Source organism: Anguilla rostrata, chromosome 18, assembly GCF_018555375.3.
Source record: "Anguilla rostrata isolate EN2019 chromosome 18, ASM1855537v3, whole genome shotgun sequence".
Lineage (NCBI taxonomy): Eukaryota > Metazoa > Chordata > Actinopteri > Anguilliformes > Anguillidae > Anguilla > Anguilla rostrata.
In genome coordinates, this window is record NC_057950.1 from 18,743,282 (window position 1) to 18,758,999 (window position 15,718).

At 47.8% G+C, this 15,718-nt stretch overlaps 2 protein-coding genes across 2 annotated transcripts in view; both read left to right on the forward strand.

The window, feature by feature from the left end:
- LOC135245078 (proline-rich protein 36-like) overlaps positions 1-9,432 on the forward strand; it is a 32,654-nt gene extending 23,222 nt beyond the window's left edge. Inside the window, exons 2-6 of the mRNA XM_064317890.1 lie at positions 882-1,036; positions 3,682-3,826; positions 5,747-5,953; positions 7,299-7,513; positions 8,442-9,432. Of these exons, the coding sequence (XP_064173960.1) occupies positions 882-1,036; positions 3,682-3,826; positions 5,747-5,953; positions 7,299-7,513; positions 8,442-8,576 (857 nt within the window). The 3' untranslated portion in view covers positions 8,577-9,432. The remainder of the gene's footprint in view (positions 1-881; positions 1,037-3,681; positions 3,827-5,746; positions 5,954-7,298; positions 7,514-8,441) is intronic.
- On the forward strand, positions 8,772-14,405 carry LOC135245239 (C-terminal-binding protein 2-like). Its single transcript, XM_064318156.1, has 4 exons — positions 8,772-8,776; positions 9,600-9,626; positions 10,588-10,707; positions 12,541-14,405. Exons 1-4 carry the CDS (start codon positions 8,772-8,774, stop codon positions 12,719-12,721), a joined length of 333 nt encoding a protein of 110 aa, XP_064174226.1. The 3' UTR covers positions 12,722-14,405.
- The last annotated feature ends 1,313 nt before the right edge of the window (positions 14,406-15,718 follow it).

Sequence of the window (15,718 nt, forward strand, 5' to 3'; positions counted from 1 at the left end):
TTTTCCCGCGTGGTGCTCGTGTAGCGTGCCTCGGGGAGAGATCGGGGAGAGTGTGATTGATCTGGAATCTGGTCTCCGCGGCGCGGTCGCCTGGCTGAGCTGCAGCCCGCTCGCCGCACGCTCCTGCGCTGGTTCCGCGGCGCTCGCTGTTAGCCCAGCAGGGGGAAATGCGACGGCGCATTTTCAGCACGCTGCCTGCTCGCTACATCAGTCTTGGCCCCCCAGGGGCTCCTGTGAGAGTGAACAGGGGCCCCTCTGTGGGGGGAGGGGGGGTGTGGTGGTGCACAGCTTCCTGGTCGTGTTGTGTAGGACAGGGCCCTCCTTGTGGCAGTGAGTGAGAGTGGAGGGGGTGGGGTTATGCAGGCAGGGGGTGAGTGTTTCTGGGTAATTGAGTGCTGTTTGAGGAAGTACAGGTTGAGGGCAGTGATGCCGGTAAGTGAGATCGCAGGCTAATCCTGGCTGCAGTCAGCCCATTGATTTAGAGAGTGCTGTTCATTTGTGTAGCTGGTGCTTGATCGCAGGCCGCAACACCTACGGGACATCATGGACAGCGTCGTGCGGTGGAGAGAGCAGTACTCCGTTTAGAACTTACCTCGTAGCCAATCACAATAGTTCCAACTCCCTCCCCTTACCAGCGAATACCAGCGGTATTACTGATGAGACTGTCTTGGTGGGGGGCTGAAATGACCCTGCTCCATTGATCTTCCCCCATTGTTTTGGTTGTTGTAAGGATCATGTGGACTTCCACATGGGTGAAGTCTGACTGATCCTCCTGCTTTGATTTTCCTGGACCCTGTTCTTAGAATTCCACCACAGTCTCACGTCCCCTGGCTGTACTATGTGACTCACTCTGTCTTTCTTTCTCCCTCTTTCTCTCTCAGGCATCCGGCCCCAGATTATGAACGGCCCCATGCAGCCACGCCCCCTGGTGGCCCTTCTGGACGGGCGGGACTGCACTGTGGAGATGCCCATCCTCAAAGACCTGGCCACTGTGGCGTTCTGCGATGCCCAGTCCACACAGGAGATCCATGAGAAGGTAGTGGTCAAACGCACCCACACATGCCCACACACACACACACACATACCCATGCACACACATACACACACCTGCATACGCATACATATGGGCAAGGCACATGGAGAACACACCTGTGTAACTGAACAGTCCCAGACCCTTCAACAGGACCAGATAGCATTTGGCATCCTGCAAGTCCGCGATAATGGGGACTCATACCATACTGTCAAAGGCAAAGCAGGTCTGCCCATCCCATGGGTCCCACGGCAACGGAGCTCAGAGCCATGGCAACAGAGCTCAGAGCCACAGCAACAGAGCTTAGAGCCAAGGCAACCTGAGCAAAACTGGGGCTTGAATGACAAACAGAAACTGGTTTCAGAACGTAGCCTCTCCTCTCCTCCCCCAGCTCCCTCACCACATGCTACACGAAGCTCATTTTTGAGTATATTGCCTTTTATACTCTTTCCACATTAAAGTAAAGTGGGATCGTTATCATTTAATGTCACCCTATAGCCAAAGTACAGTGTGCCTGCATCAGCTGCATCACGGTTTCAGTGGAGGGCCTCGTAACGCGAGTGGAAGGAAACTGGGATTACGGCGGCTTTGTTTCGGCCTCTCTTTGGCGCGCTGGGTCAGAACCGCGGTGGTGACGGCGCGGGCTTTCACCCACGCCGCGTTCGTTTCCTTTGTGGGAGGGCTGAAATGTGCAGAAGCTGCTTTTGTTTTGTTTTTTTGGAGGATTTTGATCTCAAACCCAGTTTAGCGCAGTGTGCTGCTGTTTTATATTTTCATATTTTCTCTTCACGTGTCATAAAACATTATTTGTAATTTTCCCTCCCAGTAGGTTCTGTGTTTTCAAACGATTGTTCAAATGTGGTTTGTTTAGCAGGAGCCTGTGAGAGAGGTGTGGAACGGAACAAAATTAATGAGCTGTTTGGTGTGAAGAGAAGGAGAAAGGGAGGGAGAGAGGGAGAAGCAGACAGAGAGAGAAATGCAATGCCCCCCCATACCACACTCTAATCAAAGTGGTTACACAATTCTTATGACCACAGGAGTCCATTTCACTCCAGTTAAGAATGAAGACTCGTTGTTAAGGAAGTATTAAAGTTACTAGCTGCTGTAGCCTATCTGGGGTTTAGCAGTGTTCCCATCAGATACCTTCAGCACATGGAGCGCTCTGCAGTACTAACACTCTACAGTACTGACTCTTTACAGTACTGATGCTCTGCAGCACTGACCGTGCAGCTCTGATGCTTTGCAGCACTGACCATGCTGTACTGACACCCTACAGAAATGATTCACAAGCCCAGGGTTTCTGTTCTCACTGTGCATGTGGCAGAACTCTGGTGCTTTTGCTCAAGTGCTGGGCGGGGCCCACTCACTCCAAATCCATTCAGCTTCAGGCCCGCGGCCCCCAGGGGCCACTTGTGGGAGGACTTTAGCACTGACAAAACCCTGTGAGTTACTGACACACCTCACACAGCGAGAGACTGAGCCTGTTAAATGAATGATTCATTAGTGTGCCTTGCAGAAGGGCCATGGGGTTGGGCCTTTCATGCGGAATTAATGGGATGAATGGATGGATGAATGAATGAATGAATGAATGACGTGCTCACAGGACAAAGTGGAAGAGTAGTGTGAGCAGCAGTTGTGCTGATGTGTAATGGACTCCTGGGATGTGTCAGGAAGGTGACCTTCCTCCTGCCCTGATCCAGGGGGATACAGAGCCTGAGCCCCAAACACTTCCAGCACACCAAATGAGCACAACAGGGAGATGATGTCATGCCTGTGAAATCCTGCAGGCTGTGAGGAAGGGGGGCGGGGGGAGGGGGTCGGCAGGCAGGCAGGTAAATATCAGGATCAGCACACCAAAGGAATACACTGAGACACTTTACTTCATGTTACACCAAACTGGCTCCTTACCAAGAGCTCCTGAGTCCCAGATCCTTATTAAAAAAATGATTTGTTCAGATTTTCCATTAAAGTTGACAGTATTCAGAAATGATTTCTCTTGCAAAACATTTCATTGCATTAGTCATTACTCACACTGGGATGCATCACCTCCAGTAAGTCTTGCCTTTGGCAAATGACTGAAGAAATGAAATGAATGTGTAGGGAGAGATTTAACCTTGAATTAGCATTTAGCAGGGATTCCTGGGCCACTAATAAAGGCCTTTATGGAAATGCAGAGCTAATCTGGCAGGCAGAGCTAATGTAGTTAGCTGGAGGTGAATTTAAAGCTATTATTTACTCGGAGCGCTTGACAGCATTTGCTTAATATTGTGATATCTGGATTTCCATCAATCTGTTTTAGAACTGCGCTTGCCTGCTTTAACCTTGTTTGCATAGAATAAAAATGCAATCGTTTTTTTCTAGTGTGTGTGCGTGTGTGTGTGCGCGTCTGTGGGCTGGCTGCTGGAAGAGAGAGCAGCTTTGGTGATGACAGTGGTGACACTTGTGGTCGACATTGATGATGATGACGGTGTTAGTGGTGGCAATGATGTTGGTGATGATGATAATGATCACAATGACTGTGATGACGATGATGTTGTTGAGGGTGAGGATGACGATGTTGGTGGCGGTCATGATGACAGTGTTGGAAGGTGGTTATGATGATGACGGTGTTGGTGGTGATGATGACGATGTTGGTGCTCTGTCCATTCCAGGTCCTGAACGAGGCGGTGGGGGCTATGATGTACCACACCATCACTCTGACCCGCGAGGATCTGGAGAAATTCAAGGCCCTGAGGATCATCATTCGTATCGGCAGCGGCTACGACAACATCGACATCAAGGCCGCCGGTGATCTGGGTACGAGGGCTCGCCTCTGTCTGTCTGTGTGTCTGTCTGTCTCCTGTTCTCCTGTGATTCTGTGTGTGTGTGTGTTGGTGTGTGCAGTGCGTGTGTGCTTGTGTGCGCCTGTGTGTGTGTCTGTGTGTGTGTGTGTGTGTTTGTCTGTCGAAGGATATTATGTGATTGTTGTTGCCTATTTGCATATATGTTGTTTTTATTGTTTCTATGTGTCCCTGAAAAACGTTTTTTTTTTTTGTGTGTGGTAGGATATTATAATGAAACAAAGTCCATCATATACCAAAATAGCCGATACAGAAACTAGTTTATTTGTATATTTAAATGACCAAAGAGACAACCTATTTCTTATTCTAATGAATGATTTCACTTTTTGACTAATCAAGCATTTGGACAAATTTGGTCCGGTGTGACATCACGCAGCTTGTAACACACCATGTGCCGGTCGGCCTAGTTACTCTGTGTGAGCCTGGATTTTGTATGAGCCATGGTGCATCTAGCCCTCTATACCCACAGCAGGGGCTATGGCCAATTCAGTTTCACTCAATGAAGGAAATTAATTGAAATTCAATTTATGAATTAAAAAAATGTCCATAATATTATTAGTTCATAAATTCAACTGCGGTTCATTTCCTGGAATCCAGTGCACTATGGAATCATTCTTAGCTTCTGAACTCCCTAATTCCAAAACTTTAAGCACAATGTCACCTTTACGCTAGTGTGTAACCTAAGAGATTTCATTTTCAGTGCAGGGTGTGTGTATGTGGTACAGAGAACACATTGAGCCAGTGGTGAAAATGTGTCCTTAAAGCCTTTGTCCCTGTAATGGTGATGTGTGTAATCGATAGAGTCTCAGAGGCGCCGAAACGCTAGCTATTTAATCAGTAAATGCATTTCTGTCAAATAGTGTGTCCTCAATTCACATTGTTCATTTGGCCAGTTTTTTAAAGGATTCATATTCCACCATCCTCATTTTAAAATGTAAAAACAAGTGCAAATACATCGGCACAGTGATATATGATAAAAAGAAGTGTAGTGGGTGTATGTATGTTCTATTGAGCAAAGACAGCAGTTGGCATGGCAACCCGTATCGCGATCTCTCCTCCGGAGGGGCCTGTAAAAGGATCCCTGGCCAAACGGGAAGTTCAGGTACAGGAAGTTCGCAAAAACGTCCACCTGAGGCGCTGCCCCTGTGCGAGAAGCAGAGTCGCTGAGAGAGCGCTGCGAGCGGAGTCCCTGGCGCTGTCGCTACGCGGCAGGAGCGTTTCCGCCAGATCAGTGTTTTAGCGGCAGGACTCATCTCGGTTCAGCCTGCCGGGATGCGCTCTGATGTCTCCTGTGACAAAAGGGAGCTGATGGCTGTTTTTGAAAAGAACCGTTTTACAAGCTGCGAATCCTTTTGAACACTGGGGGGAGAAACTGTAGCTCAGTCATGTCTTCCGGCAAATCGACATCTCTCAGCTCCTGGCGTGTGATTTTGAAGCGGGTCTTTGAGTAGAGCGGAGTCGGTTCCTGAGACAGCCGGCAGCACTGAGCGCTGGGAGTATCTCACGCTACGTGAGACGGGTAAGAAACCATTTTCACCAACTGAAGGCAAAACAGCGAGGGGCTTTTAGACTCAGAGAATGTTCTCAGTGGGATATTTATTCATTTGCGCCCGATATCGTGTGATGGCAGTAATGGCAGATTCCAGAACTGACTCTTAACAAAGCAACCGTAGTATTTTGGGAAAGTGTTTTATGCAGGGGTGAGCAGGTACTCTCATACTGAGCACCAGTGTTCCGCCAGCAGGTGTGAGGGGTCAGGGTTCACATCCTGGTGTTTTCTGAAAAGGTTCTGGGTCCTGGTCTAGGTCGGTCTGCTGGTCGAGTGCACTTTGCTAGAAGTTGCTCGTTGCTCGTATAATGGAATTGCTCCCTCTAGGGATCGCCGTGTGTAACATCCCGTCGGCGGCGGTGGAGGAGACGGCCGACTCCACCCTCTGCCACATCCTGAACCTGTACCGGCGGAACACCTGGCTGTACCAGGCCCTGCGGGAGGGCACGCGCGTGCAGAGCGTGGAGCAGATCCGCGAGGTGGCGTCCGGCGCCGCCCGCATCCGCGGCGAGACGCTGGGCCTCATCGGCTTCGGTGAGGAACAACAGCACACACACACACACACACATAATGACAGAGCAGCCATCACCTCAGCCATACTGATCTTCAGTGTGCCTGCCCAAAAAACCTGACAGGTGTGGTGGCCTCCACCACAGGGTGGTGATGTGATGACCAGTCTCCACCAATGACAAAGCCTGCTGAATGCTGCTGCCCGCATCACGTTAGAGAGTCCAGTCCCGGTATTCGCCGTTACCATTGATTGACATTGGAGGCTAGGTCTGTCACCGAGCTACAGTTGGGCTAGCTGTTCATTGAGCTTTTCCAACCACACCGGGGGGGGATTGATCGATGGATGCCGCCTGACACTCCCAGGCCTTTTCGTTGTCACGGTAAATCATACCCCGGTGACGGTTGCTCCTGGTCTTGAGAGCGAGGCGGGCGGAGAAGTGCGCTGGTTAATTACAGATGGAGCGGGGGAGCGCGGGTGAGCACGGGGGAGCTGTCTGGATGTTATCAGAGAATCAGCCGCTCTCATTACTCATCGGACCCGACCGGCCCAGATGCCAAACTCTGGAACGAGCGTCGCCTTGGCTCCCCGTCTCCCGGTGATTACCACAGCCGGCCCGTTCTGTTCACCCCGGCTGTCGTGCAGGAAGCACGGAGTGCTGAGAGCTTCTGTCAGAGACGACAGAGATTTCTGAGAACAGCAGAAACAGCAGAAACGAAAACGTCTTCCTCGGTCCATAACTCCAGCAGTTTTTATTGCTGGCTTGCATTTCAGCTTCTGTGGTTTGAGCTGTTTTTGATTTATTCACAGAATATTTGTTTTGGTTGATGTGTTTTTAGTGTTTTTCAAATGTCAGAAAATGTGGTGGGGTGTTGGTTCTGAAGAGTGTAATGATGTAAATAATCATAATCTTGTAGTTTTTCTGTGTGCAATGTGTACTATATCTATATCAGGCCTGGTAGTGTACAATATCATCAGAGTTGCTTGATATCTATCTTTTCAGAGTGTGTGAGTTCTTCTTCAGAGCCTGAGTGTGACTGTTCATGAGTGTGTCTGTCCATTTTCCCGCAGCTGGGAGTCTGAACTCCAGTGTGACTGTTGCAGTGTTGCCAGTGTGTCCTGCATGTTTCCCGCAGGCTGTGAGCAGTTGTCCGTGTGTCTGCGCAGTCTGCGCAGGTTTCCGAGACTGAGCAGTGTCGTGTGTCTGCACAGGTCTGCGCAGGTGTGTTCCCGCAGACTGAGCAGTTGTCCGTGTGTCTGCGCAGGTCTGCGCAGGTGTGTTCCCGCAGACTGAGCAGTTGTCCGTGTGTCTGCGCAGGTCTGCGCAGGTGTGTTCCCGCAGACTGAGCAGTTGTCCGTGTGTCTGCGCAGGTCGCTCGGGGCAGGCGGTGGCCGTGCGGGCCAAGGCCTTTGGCTTCAACGTGATCTTCTACGACCCGTACCTGCAGGACGGGCTGGAGCGCTCGCTGGGGGTGCAGCGCGTCTACACCCTCCAGGACCTGCTCTACCAGAGCGACTGCGTGTCCCTGCACTGCAACCTCAACGAGCACAACCACCACCTGATCAACGACTTCACCATCAAACAGGTCAGCCCCGCCCCCGTTTTTCCTGCCCCGAGACACCAACGCACTGGAACACACAGAGCCCCAGAGCTGAAACAATCTGTATCGCTCTCCTGCTCTCTCGCTGGTGCCACCTGCAGGCCCAGCCACAGAATTACCTCCTCATTTCCAATTCAAGGTTGACTTCAGTCTCTCCTTTGAAATATGAAGTGCAGCCCATACACAGAGAAACCTGGTTAACCGTTATTTATTCTCATAATAAAGATCTGCTGTCCCCTTTCACTTTCAAGCAGTCTGAGGTTTCCGCGGCAACAAAGAGTCGCGCGAGTGGCGACGGGAGCTGAGATTTTTTTAAAGACCTGATAAAAGCGGGTTTGGCAGCAAAAGGCTTTTCCATGCCCAGGATTTCAGCTTTTGTCAAGATTAAGGGATTACTTTCATCCAAGCGCTTTCATTTAATTTCTCTTCTTTTCGCTTCATTTTTGGCACACAATCCCCCCCACACCCCACGCCCCGCTATATGATAAAATATTTCCATATTTTTGGCGGTTTTAAATTGTACACTCCTGTCAGTAGAACATGGAGGCTCTGTCACGACGCACTATGAAATAACTCACTCCGCATGCATATCAGAGATGGTCATCTTTTCTAGGGGACAGCCTCTGTTGATACTCCAGCCTCTGGTCACCACACAGGGTCACTTCTGTTCAAGTTCTCTGCTTTTCTTGTCTGCTGCTGCATAAGCTGGCTTTAGTGGGACTTTAGTGGGACTTAGCCAAATAAATAATACCACTTGAGTGGCACGTCAGCGTCACTGACCGCTGGAGTGATCAAACAAAATGGCGGTGATGTTAGAAACGGGAGTTGCTGTGGCATTGGCTCCTACTGTTTTTCATTATGCTGCCCTTCCTCTTTCTGTTCCCCTCCTCCTCCTTCTTGCTCCTCCTCTCAGATGCGGCAGGGGGCGTTCCTGGTGAACTCGGCGCGGGGCGGGCTGGTGGACGAGAAGGCGCTGGCCCAGGCTCTGAAGGAGGGGCGGATACGCGGGGCGGCCCTGGACGTCCACGAATCGGAGCCCTTCAGGTGAGGAGTGGGGGGCGGGGACTGAGCTGGGTTAATGAAACAGAACTGGGGCAGTCTGGACCCCCCTCCACGTTTCGGTGTCAGAGCAGTACTACGCAGATGAATTTGTTTGCATGGCTAATTGAACATCAGATTAGTACTAGATGCGTCCCAGTTTTTATTAACCTTGTCCTTGACCTCTTACACAGAGCTCTCTGACATGGGGTAGTGTGCTCTACTTAAATCAGCACACTCATTACTGTAATAAGGCTCAGGGCAACAGGTCAAAGGTGGGTTTTTAGCCTTCCTAATTATAAACTAGCAGTTCTTCAGTTGTTCTTTCTTCACCTTTTCGCATCAGAAGCCAATAGAAACATCCCAGAATAACAGCCTGACTGACTCGAAATGGGGAGGGGGCAGCCTTACCCACAGACCTGTTTGAAAACAGGTTAGGGATCGTTTCGTCGCTTTTTGATTTTTACCGAACAGAGTGAAAATAACGAGGCGTTGTGAAGTGTTGTCGTGCCGGTGCGTGGGGTTGGTGCTTCGGGTGGGATCTGTCTGGGGATTCGGCAGCTGCAGAACGAGCCCTGTTTCTGCCATCCGACTCGCCCCGGCGAAGCAGGAGAGCTCTCAACTCCGCTTTCTGTCTGCGCCTGGAAGCCTGCTGCCTTTTTTAGCCCCGTCACATCACTGAGAGCACCACACAAAGACCTGGGGAGAAGCAGCCCTCTGAAAGGGAGGCAGCTCCTTGGTTTTCTTCAGCTAACAGCTAGGAGAAGCTGCCAAATGACTGTGTCTGACACTTTCCCTCCCGTTTCTCTCTTTCTCACTTTCTCTTTCACACTCTCTCACTCTGTTCTTCTTTCTCCCCCCGCTGTCTCTCTCCCTCCCTCCCTCTCTCTCTCTCTCTTTCTCTCTCTTTCTCTCTCTCTCTCTCTCTCTCTCTTTCTCTCTCTCTCTCTCTCTCTCTCTCTCTGATCCCTCCTCTGTCCTTTGCCCTCCTAGCTCTCCACCATCTCCCCCTCCCTACATCGCTTCTCTGGAGATGCTGCGCCACGGTCCGCAGGGCCATCCAGGTGGCCCCCGACGATAGCTGGTCGCCACACCGATCAGCTGTGCCTTAGGGCCACCTGACGCGAATCAGCTTGTTTAGGCCACCCGACCAGGAACAGCTGTGTTACGGTAGCACGGCATCAGCTGTGTTAAGGTCCACCGACCAGGAATCAGCTGTGTTACGGTACACGACCGAATCAGCTGTGTTTAAGGTCCACCGACCAGAATCAGCTGTGTTTACGGTCCACCCGACCAGGAATCAGCTGTGTTTAAGGTCCATCCCGACCGGAATCAGCTGTGTTTAAGGTCCACCCGACCGGAATCAGCTGTGTTTAAGGTCCACCTGACCGGAATCAGCTGTGTTTACGGTCCATCCCGACCGGAATCAGCTGTGTTTACGGTCCACCCGACTGGAATCAGCTGTGTTTAAGGTCCATCCCGACCGGAATCAGCTGTGTTTACGGTCCACCCGACCGGAATCAGCTGTGTTTAAGGTCCACCCGACCGGAATCAGCTGTGTTTACGGTCCAACCGACCGGAATCAGCTGTGTTTAAGGTCCACCCGACCGGAATCAGCTGTGTTTACGGTCCACCCGACTGGAATCACCTGCGTTTACGGTCCATCCGACCGCAGCTCAAACACTCACCAGCCTGCAATGAGGTTCACTTTCCCTGTCTCCAGGTTTCACGCGCATCCATTGCATTCTTAGACATATTTATTCACTTACATTTAATTTAGCAGGACATCCTAAGATAAGGAAACTGCTTTAAAAGTTGGGACCTGGCCGAGAGGGAAGCAAAAGCTTTAAAGCCCATTATATCTTACAGATATCATACATCATAAATACAAATATATGTGTCTGTATGTTCATATAATAGGCCCTTCTGCCTGTGATCTGATGAGTTAGTGTGTTCCTCTGATCCAGGTGTGTCTGGTTAGTGTGTAACAATGTTGAGTCACGCTGTGCGCTCTCTTCAAACACAGGCCGTATCCCCGACAGCCTGAGAAACTGTGTCAACAAGGAGTTCTTTGTCACCACAGCGCCCTGGGCAGTAATTGACCAGCAAGTACATCCTGAGCTCAACGGAGCCCCCTACAGGTAGGCTATGGAAAGGCAGGAGGGAACTTGGTTTATTTTGAATTCTCCTGTTACTTTTGTACTTGTCAGTTTCTCACACAGCATTTTTCTAAATTCATTGTATGAAGATCCATGAGATATGCAACTCTGGCGAAAGTACACTGAATATTTACATCAATTTTGAGAATTATTACACACTGAAATTAATTACGCAATTACTATATTGATTCATTAATTTCAATCTTCATATTATATTTCAGTACTCAGCACTTAATGAATTAAAGAAGCCAATATCTCGGATTAACTCACACCATCTGATTTCTTGGGTCTGAACTGAACACTGATAACAAGCTGATTCTGTGGCTTTTCCAGGACTTGGGGGGGCTGATGTAGACAGGGGTGTGTTTATACATGCACCTGCTCATGTATCTCCCTGACCCCTGTCTCTAGTGGACTTTCTCTCCAACTACCACATTCAGAAAATGGGATATGTAGGAGTTTACAGCATAGGTAGTGTATCCCCCACTCACCCATTGTCTTAAATGGACTGGCTCTTCTTTCACACAGCAGAGTCAACCAAAACCTACCGGCCGTAGCAACGGGTGGTGTCCAAGACCATAACAATAGACCTTAATCAGAACCAGGTAAATATAGTGACCCGGGCTCATGTGATTGGCTGGGGGTACCCACTTCCCTGTTTTACCGCATGACCCAGTGCTACTTTTCCAACCCAAACCTTTCCCAGAACCACCCTGTACCTGACAGAGAAAGAACTGTGCAAGCACAATGCCAAACACGGATTCATTAGCAGCTCATGGAAATGCAGCGTTTCTCTGCTGCTGGAGAGTCTATCAGAGCCTGTGTAAAATAGAACCAGGGCCGTTATTCAGGTTTGAGGTCAGTGTGTCGTCGTCAGTATGCTCGTTTTTCCATCGCTTCCTCTTGTTCTGGCTCTAGATTGGATGGCAAACACGGTCCTTTTGACCTGCCATTGTGCTCAGGTTGCAAAACCACAGTCCATCTTAAGGGCGAATGTTAAGAGCGGCTGAACCATACAGAGGACCGTACACTTCCCAAGCAGCAGAGGCATCAGTTCCATTCTGTAAACCTTCCATGACATGGTCTGGAGCTGAGCACAGACTCAGACCACTCCTGGAGTCATGATCATCTGCTCAGTCCCCTCTACTCCTGCCCCTTGTGCTTTTGTACACTTCAGATGTAAAAGCTCTCTAGAAGAACATGTGTGCTGTGATTATCTCTCATGTCTACTTCCAAATGCTTTTTGACTTTTTTTTACCGTGGTGTTTACTGGTGTTATCACTGAGAATTGTTTGAGTTTGGACTGATGAAAAGCACTTTTCTTTCTTTTTTTCCCTTTTTTAACTAGCTCCAGTTTTACCATTCTTCTGAGCTTTGTGGTATAGTACTTGGCATGTCTTCCATCTCAGAGGTCTATAATAATCTCCAGACTCTTTCAAGTCCCTGTGCTGCTCTCTGAGCACAAACACAGATTCCCTATAGTAGTCACATGGCCAGCTGCTGCCCAAGACCCTGTGCTGCTCTTCAAGCACAAACACAGATATTCTATAGTAACTAGGTTGACCTGCACTCATAAGCATGCTCAGAGATCATCTATAGTAACCAGATAGTCAGCTCCTTGTGTGCCTTTCATCCTCTATACCTCCTTACTCAAGGAGGTTTCAGTTTTACACAAGATTTCATACCAGACCATGGTCCAGATTTCATACCAGACCGTGGAGCTCATCCACGCACTAGATCAGTGCCCTAACAGGATGAGCCACCCGGCAGCCCTGAGACTTGCACTTTGACCCTGACTGCATTCTTGTCGTGCAGGTACCCGCCCGGCCTGGTGGGCGTGGCTCCGGGAGGGATCCCCGGGACGATGGAAGGTATGGTGCCGGGAGGACTGCCCATCGCCCATACCCTGCCCTCTGGCACACACCCGTCCCAGGCTCCATCGCCCAACCAGCCCTCTAAACACAGCGACACCAGAGAGCACCTAACCGAGCAATAGCACTAAACCAGGGGCCGTTCCCACAGCAAGGCGGGACCAGAGACAGTGAAATCTCCTGCTGAGAGACACTGCACGTTCCACAGATTTCTACTATTTCATATCGGTTCCTTTTCGATATATATATATTTTTTTGCCCTCGCCCCGAGGGTACTGCATTTGGTTCCGTATGTCTGTATGTATGTCCGTCTGTCTCCATCTGGATCCATCAAAGGGACGCAGTAACATGGTTTCACCACAAGAGGTCATGTCAATGGTACAAGGGTCATAAGTATATACTTGTTCTTTTAAGATGCATTATTATTTTTATTTTTTATTACTTTTTTGGGGAAATGCCTGTCAATACCATGCAGTTGGGGCAGGCTGCTATATGAGCCATGCTCCACCTTCTCCCCACCTTGTAGGAGTGAGTGTGTGTTTCCTTATGTACCAACCAGAGAGCTCTGCAGAACAAGAAAATCACCTGTTACTGACTTTGCCCCACCTCTACAATCTTAAGCCCCGCCCCTAACTTGGAGCCCCTGACCCTCTCATCATGTTTTATTTTTTCCAGTAAATGTGTCTTTCACATCTGTTATTCCGCTTTTTATCCCAAAAACAACTATTTGTATTTTGTTTTTCAATGTGAAAAATATGAAAAAAAAGTTATAAAAAATATATTTATCAGACAACAGGAGAAGGAAGTAAAGGGGCAATCTATGGCATGAACTTTGACCCTTTCCTTGTCCATGGAGCTCAGTGTGTAGTTCTATGAATGTACATTCATCACAGCAGGTGGGGTTAAGGGTGGAGATTTCCCATCCCCCAAGACAGAATGATTTATTTTCATCAGATTCCTCCACCCACAAATGTCTAACTCTGATATCTCAAATATCCTATAATGTCAAGAGGTGTGTGCTCTCTGAATATTGACAGATTTCTGTGGTCAGTGTTTGGTATTCTCATGCATTCAGTGTTTAGGTTTGTACAGAAATTGATGTACCAAGTGACTGTTGGAATTATTTCAGTTTTTGGAAGTATCAGCCTTTTTAAAGGTGCTTTCACTAAATTTCCAAATATCTGAATTTAATATTTTTTGGATGGCCCCAGTTTCTTTTTAAGATACATGTGGGCATGACTCTTTCTTCAGAGACTGAGAGTCACAGAGGTTTTTAAATGGTTCTTCACTGAAAATACCATTACAACTGTCTGGGCAGGAAAGGGTTAAATTAAAGTTCATTTCTAAACTGACTCAGGAAAACACATTTTGCAGATTTGTTTTTTTTTTTTTTGCTTCAAAATATTGTCTGAGAAAGAAAAGGAAAAAAAAAGTTTGGATATTTTCTCTTCTACCACATCCTGTTCCTCCATTGTGGTATTTTTATAAAAAATAAACATCCTATGTTTCTGGTGTTTAAAGTTTTGCAGTTCTGCTAGATTTGTATTGCTTAAACTGTTCTTATAACATTGTCTCATGTGAACCACCCCTTTTTTGTTGTTGTTCTAAATGAAAGCCCATTGGAGCTCTTGGAGGGCGCTGTGTACTCTCTGAGCAATAGCATAATACTTCTAGTGTCCCAACAATAGTGCGAGGAGACCGTCGGCAGTATGTTTGGTTTTTAGTGTGAGTATTTGTATTTGTTTCTTGTACAAGGTGAACATTTAGCATTCAGTGCAGTTCAAATAAAAATACACTTCTTAAATTGTACCATGTTGATGTCCGTGTCTTAATGGTTTATTCTGATGTGAGCTTTGATAATATAGTTTGAATTCATCATCTATGCAAGTAATGATCTTCTGTATTTCTGCTTATTTTGTAAAGCATTTCTCATTTCTTAATCCCTCAAATTTAAATGTCTGAACTCTGATATTACTGTCTGCATTTTACAATGCATCCAGGTATTTTACATATATATGTGCATTTATTATATTTAAATTCTTCAGGATAGTTATTTTGCCATTTGTTTACTCTGCATAAGAGATAGTCTTTTAAGTATGACAATAGAATGAACCATGCCTTTTTAATGAACGCCTACTTTGTGGTTTATGTAAGTGCATTTTCCACAAGGGGGTGCAATGAAATGAACAGGGAACTTGATAATCATTGGTGCTGTAGAACAGGGGTGTCCAATCTTATCCTAAGAGAGCCAGTGTAGGTGGCGGTTTTTTCGTTGTAGCCCAGCACTAAAACACCTGATTCTATTTATGAAGGTCTTGATTTTAAGAACATGATTAATTAATTAGTTGAAGCAGGTGTCATAGTGCTGGGCTAAAACAAAAACCTACACCCAGACTGGCCCTTTTCGGATAATGTTGGACCCCCCTGCTTTATCCAATCAGTGACTTAAGTTTTGGACTTGGCTAAGTTCTGAAACATGCCAAACATCAGCAGACGCTGCATCCCTCCTGGACTTGAGTTTGAGATTCATGCTATACAAGGAAAGAGCAGAGCTGAGCTGCAAACACACCTGGCACTGGAGCGCTCCACTGCAGGTATCGCCATGACGACAGTAATGGGTGGGTTCAAATAGCTCACACTCTACCTCCTGGGACAGGTGCTGTTTTTTTTCATGATTTCACACACTGCTATAACAAGATCATCATGGCAACCTCAAACAGAGGGCGGGGAAAGGGCGTCGCTGGGGGAACCGTGCTCCAGAGGACAACAGAGAATGCTGACTGTTGGTATACACACTTTTTTTTTTCAACTACCAAGGTGTGGTGGAAGATTATGTGCGGCAAGTATTGCATAGCCCTCAAGGTCTCATCTCTCATAATTCAATAACTAAATTTAAATAAACCTAAAACAAATATTGTTCTTGAGTATAAGCCTTTTTTTTTTACTGGAACTCTGCCCAAAATTACAAGTACTGCTGCTTCCTTTGAACTTCCAGTTTCTATTCTTTAGGAGCCTCAAACAGAGGCATTCCTATTTGTCTTGACAGCTGACAGAAATGTTCTTGGAAAGCTATAAGTACCTGCCAAAATAAACTTGGGTAAATGGGAGATAAAAAGAATATT

What these genes read in the sequence shown, in the direction of transcription:
- LOC135245239 (XM_064318156.1), top strand. An exon ending in GCCACGGTCCGCAGGGCCAT is followed by an intron (nt 9,627 to 10,587) that starts CCAGGTGGCCCC and finishes GCTCTCTTCAAA; the next exon opens with CACAGGCCGTATCCCCGACA. An exon ending in CTCAACGGAGCCCCCTACAG is followed by an intron (nt 10,708 to 12,540) that starts GTAGGCTATGGA and finishes CTTGTCGTGCAG; the next exon opens with GTACCCGCCCGGCCTGGTGG.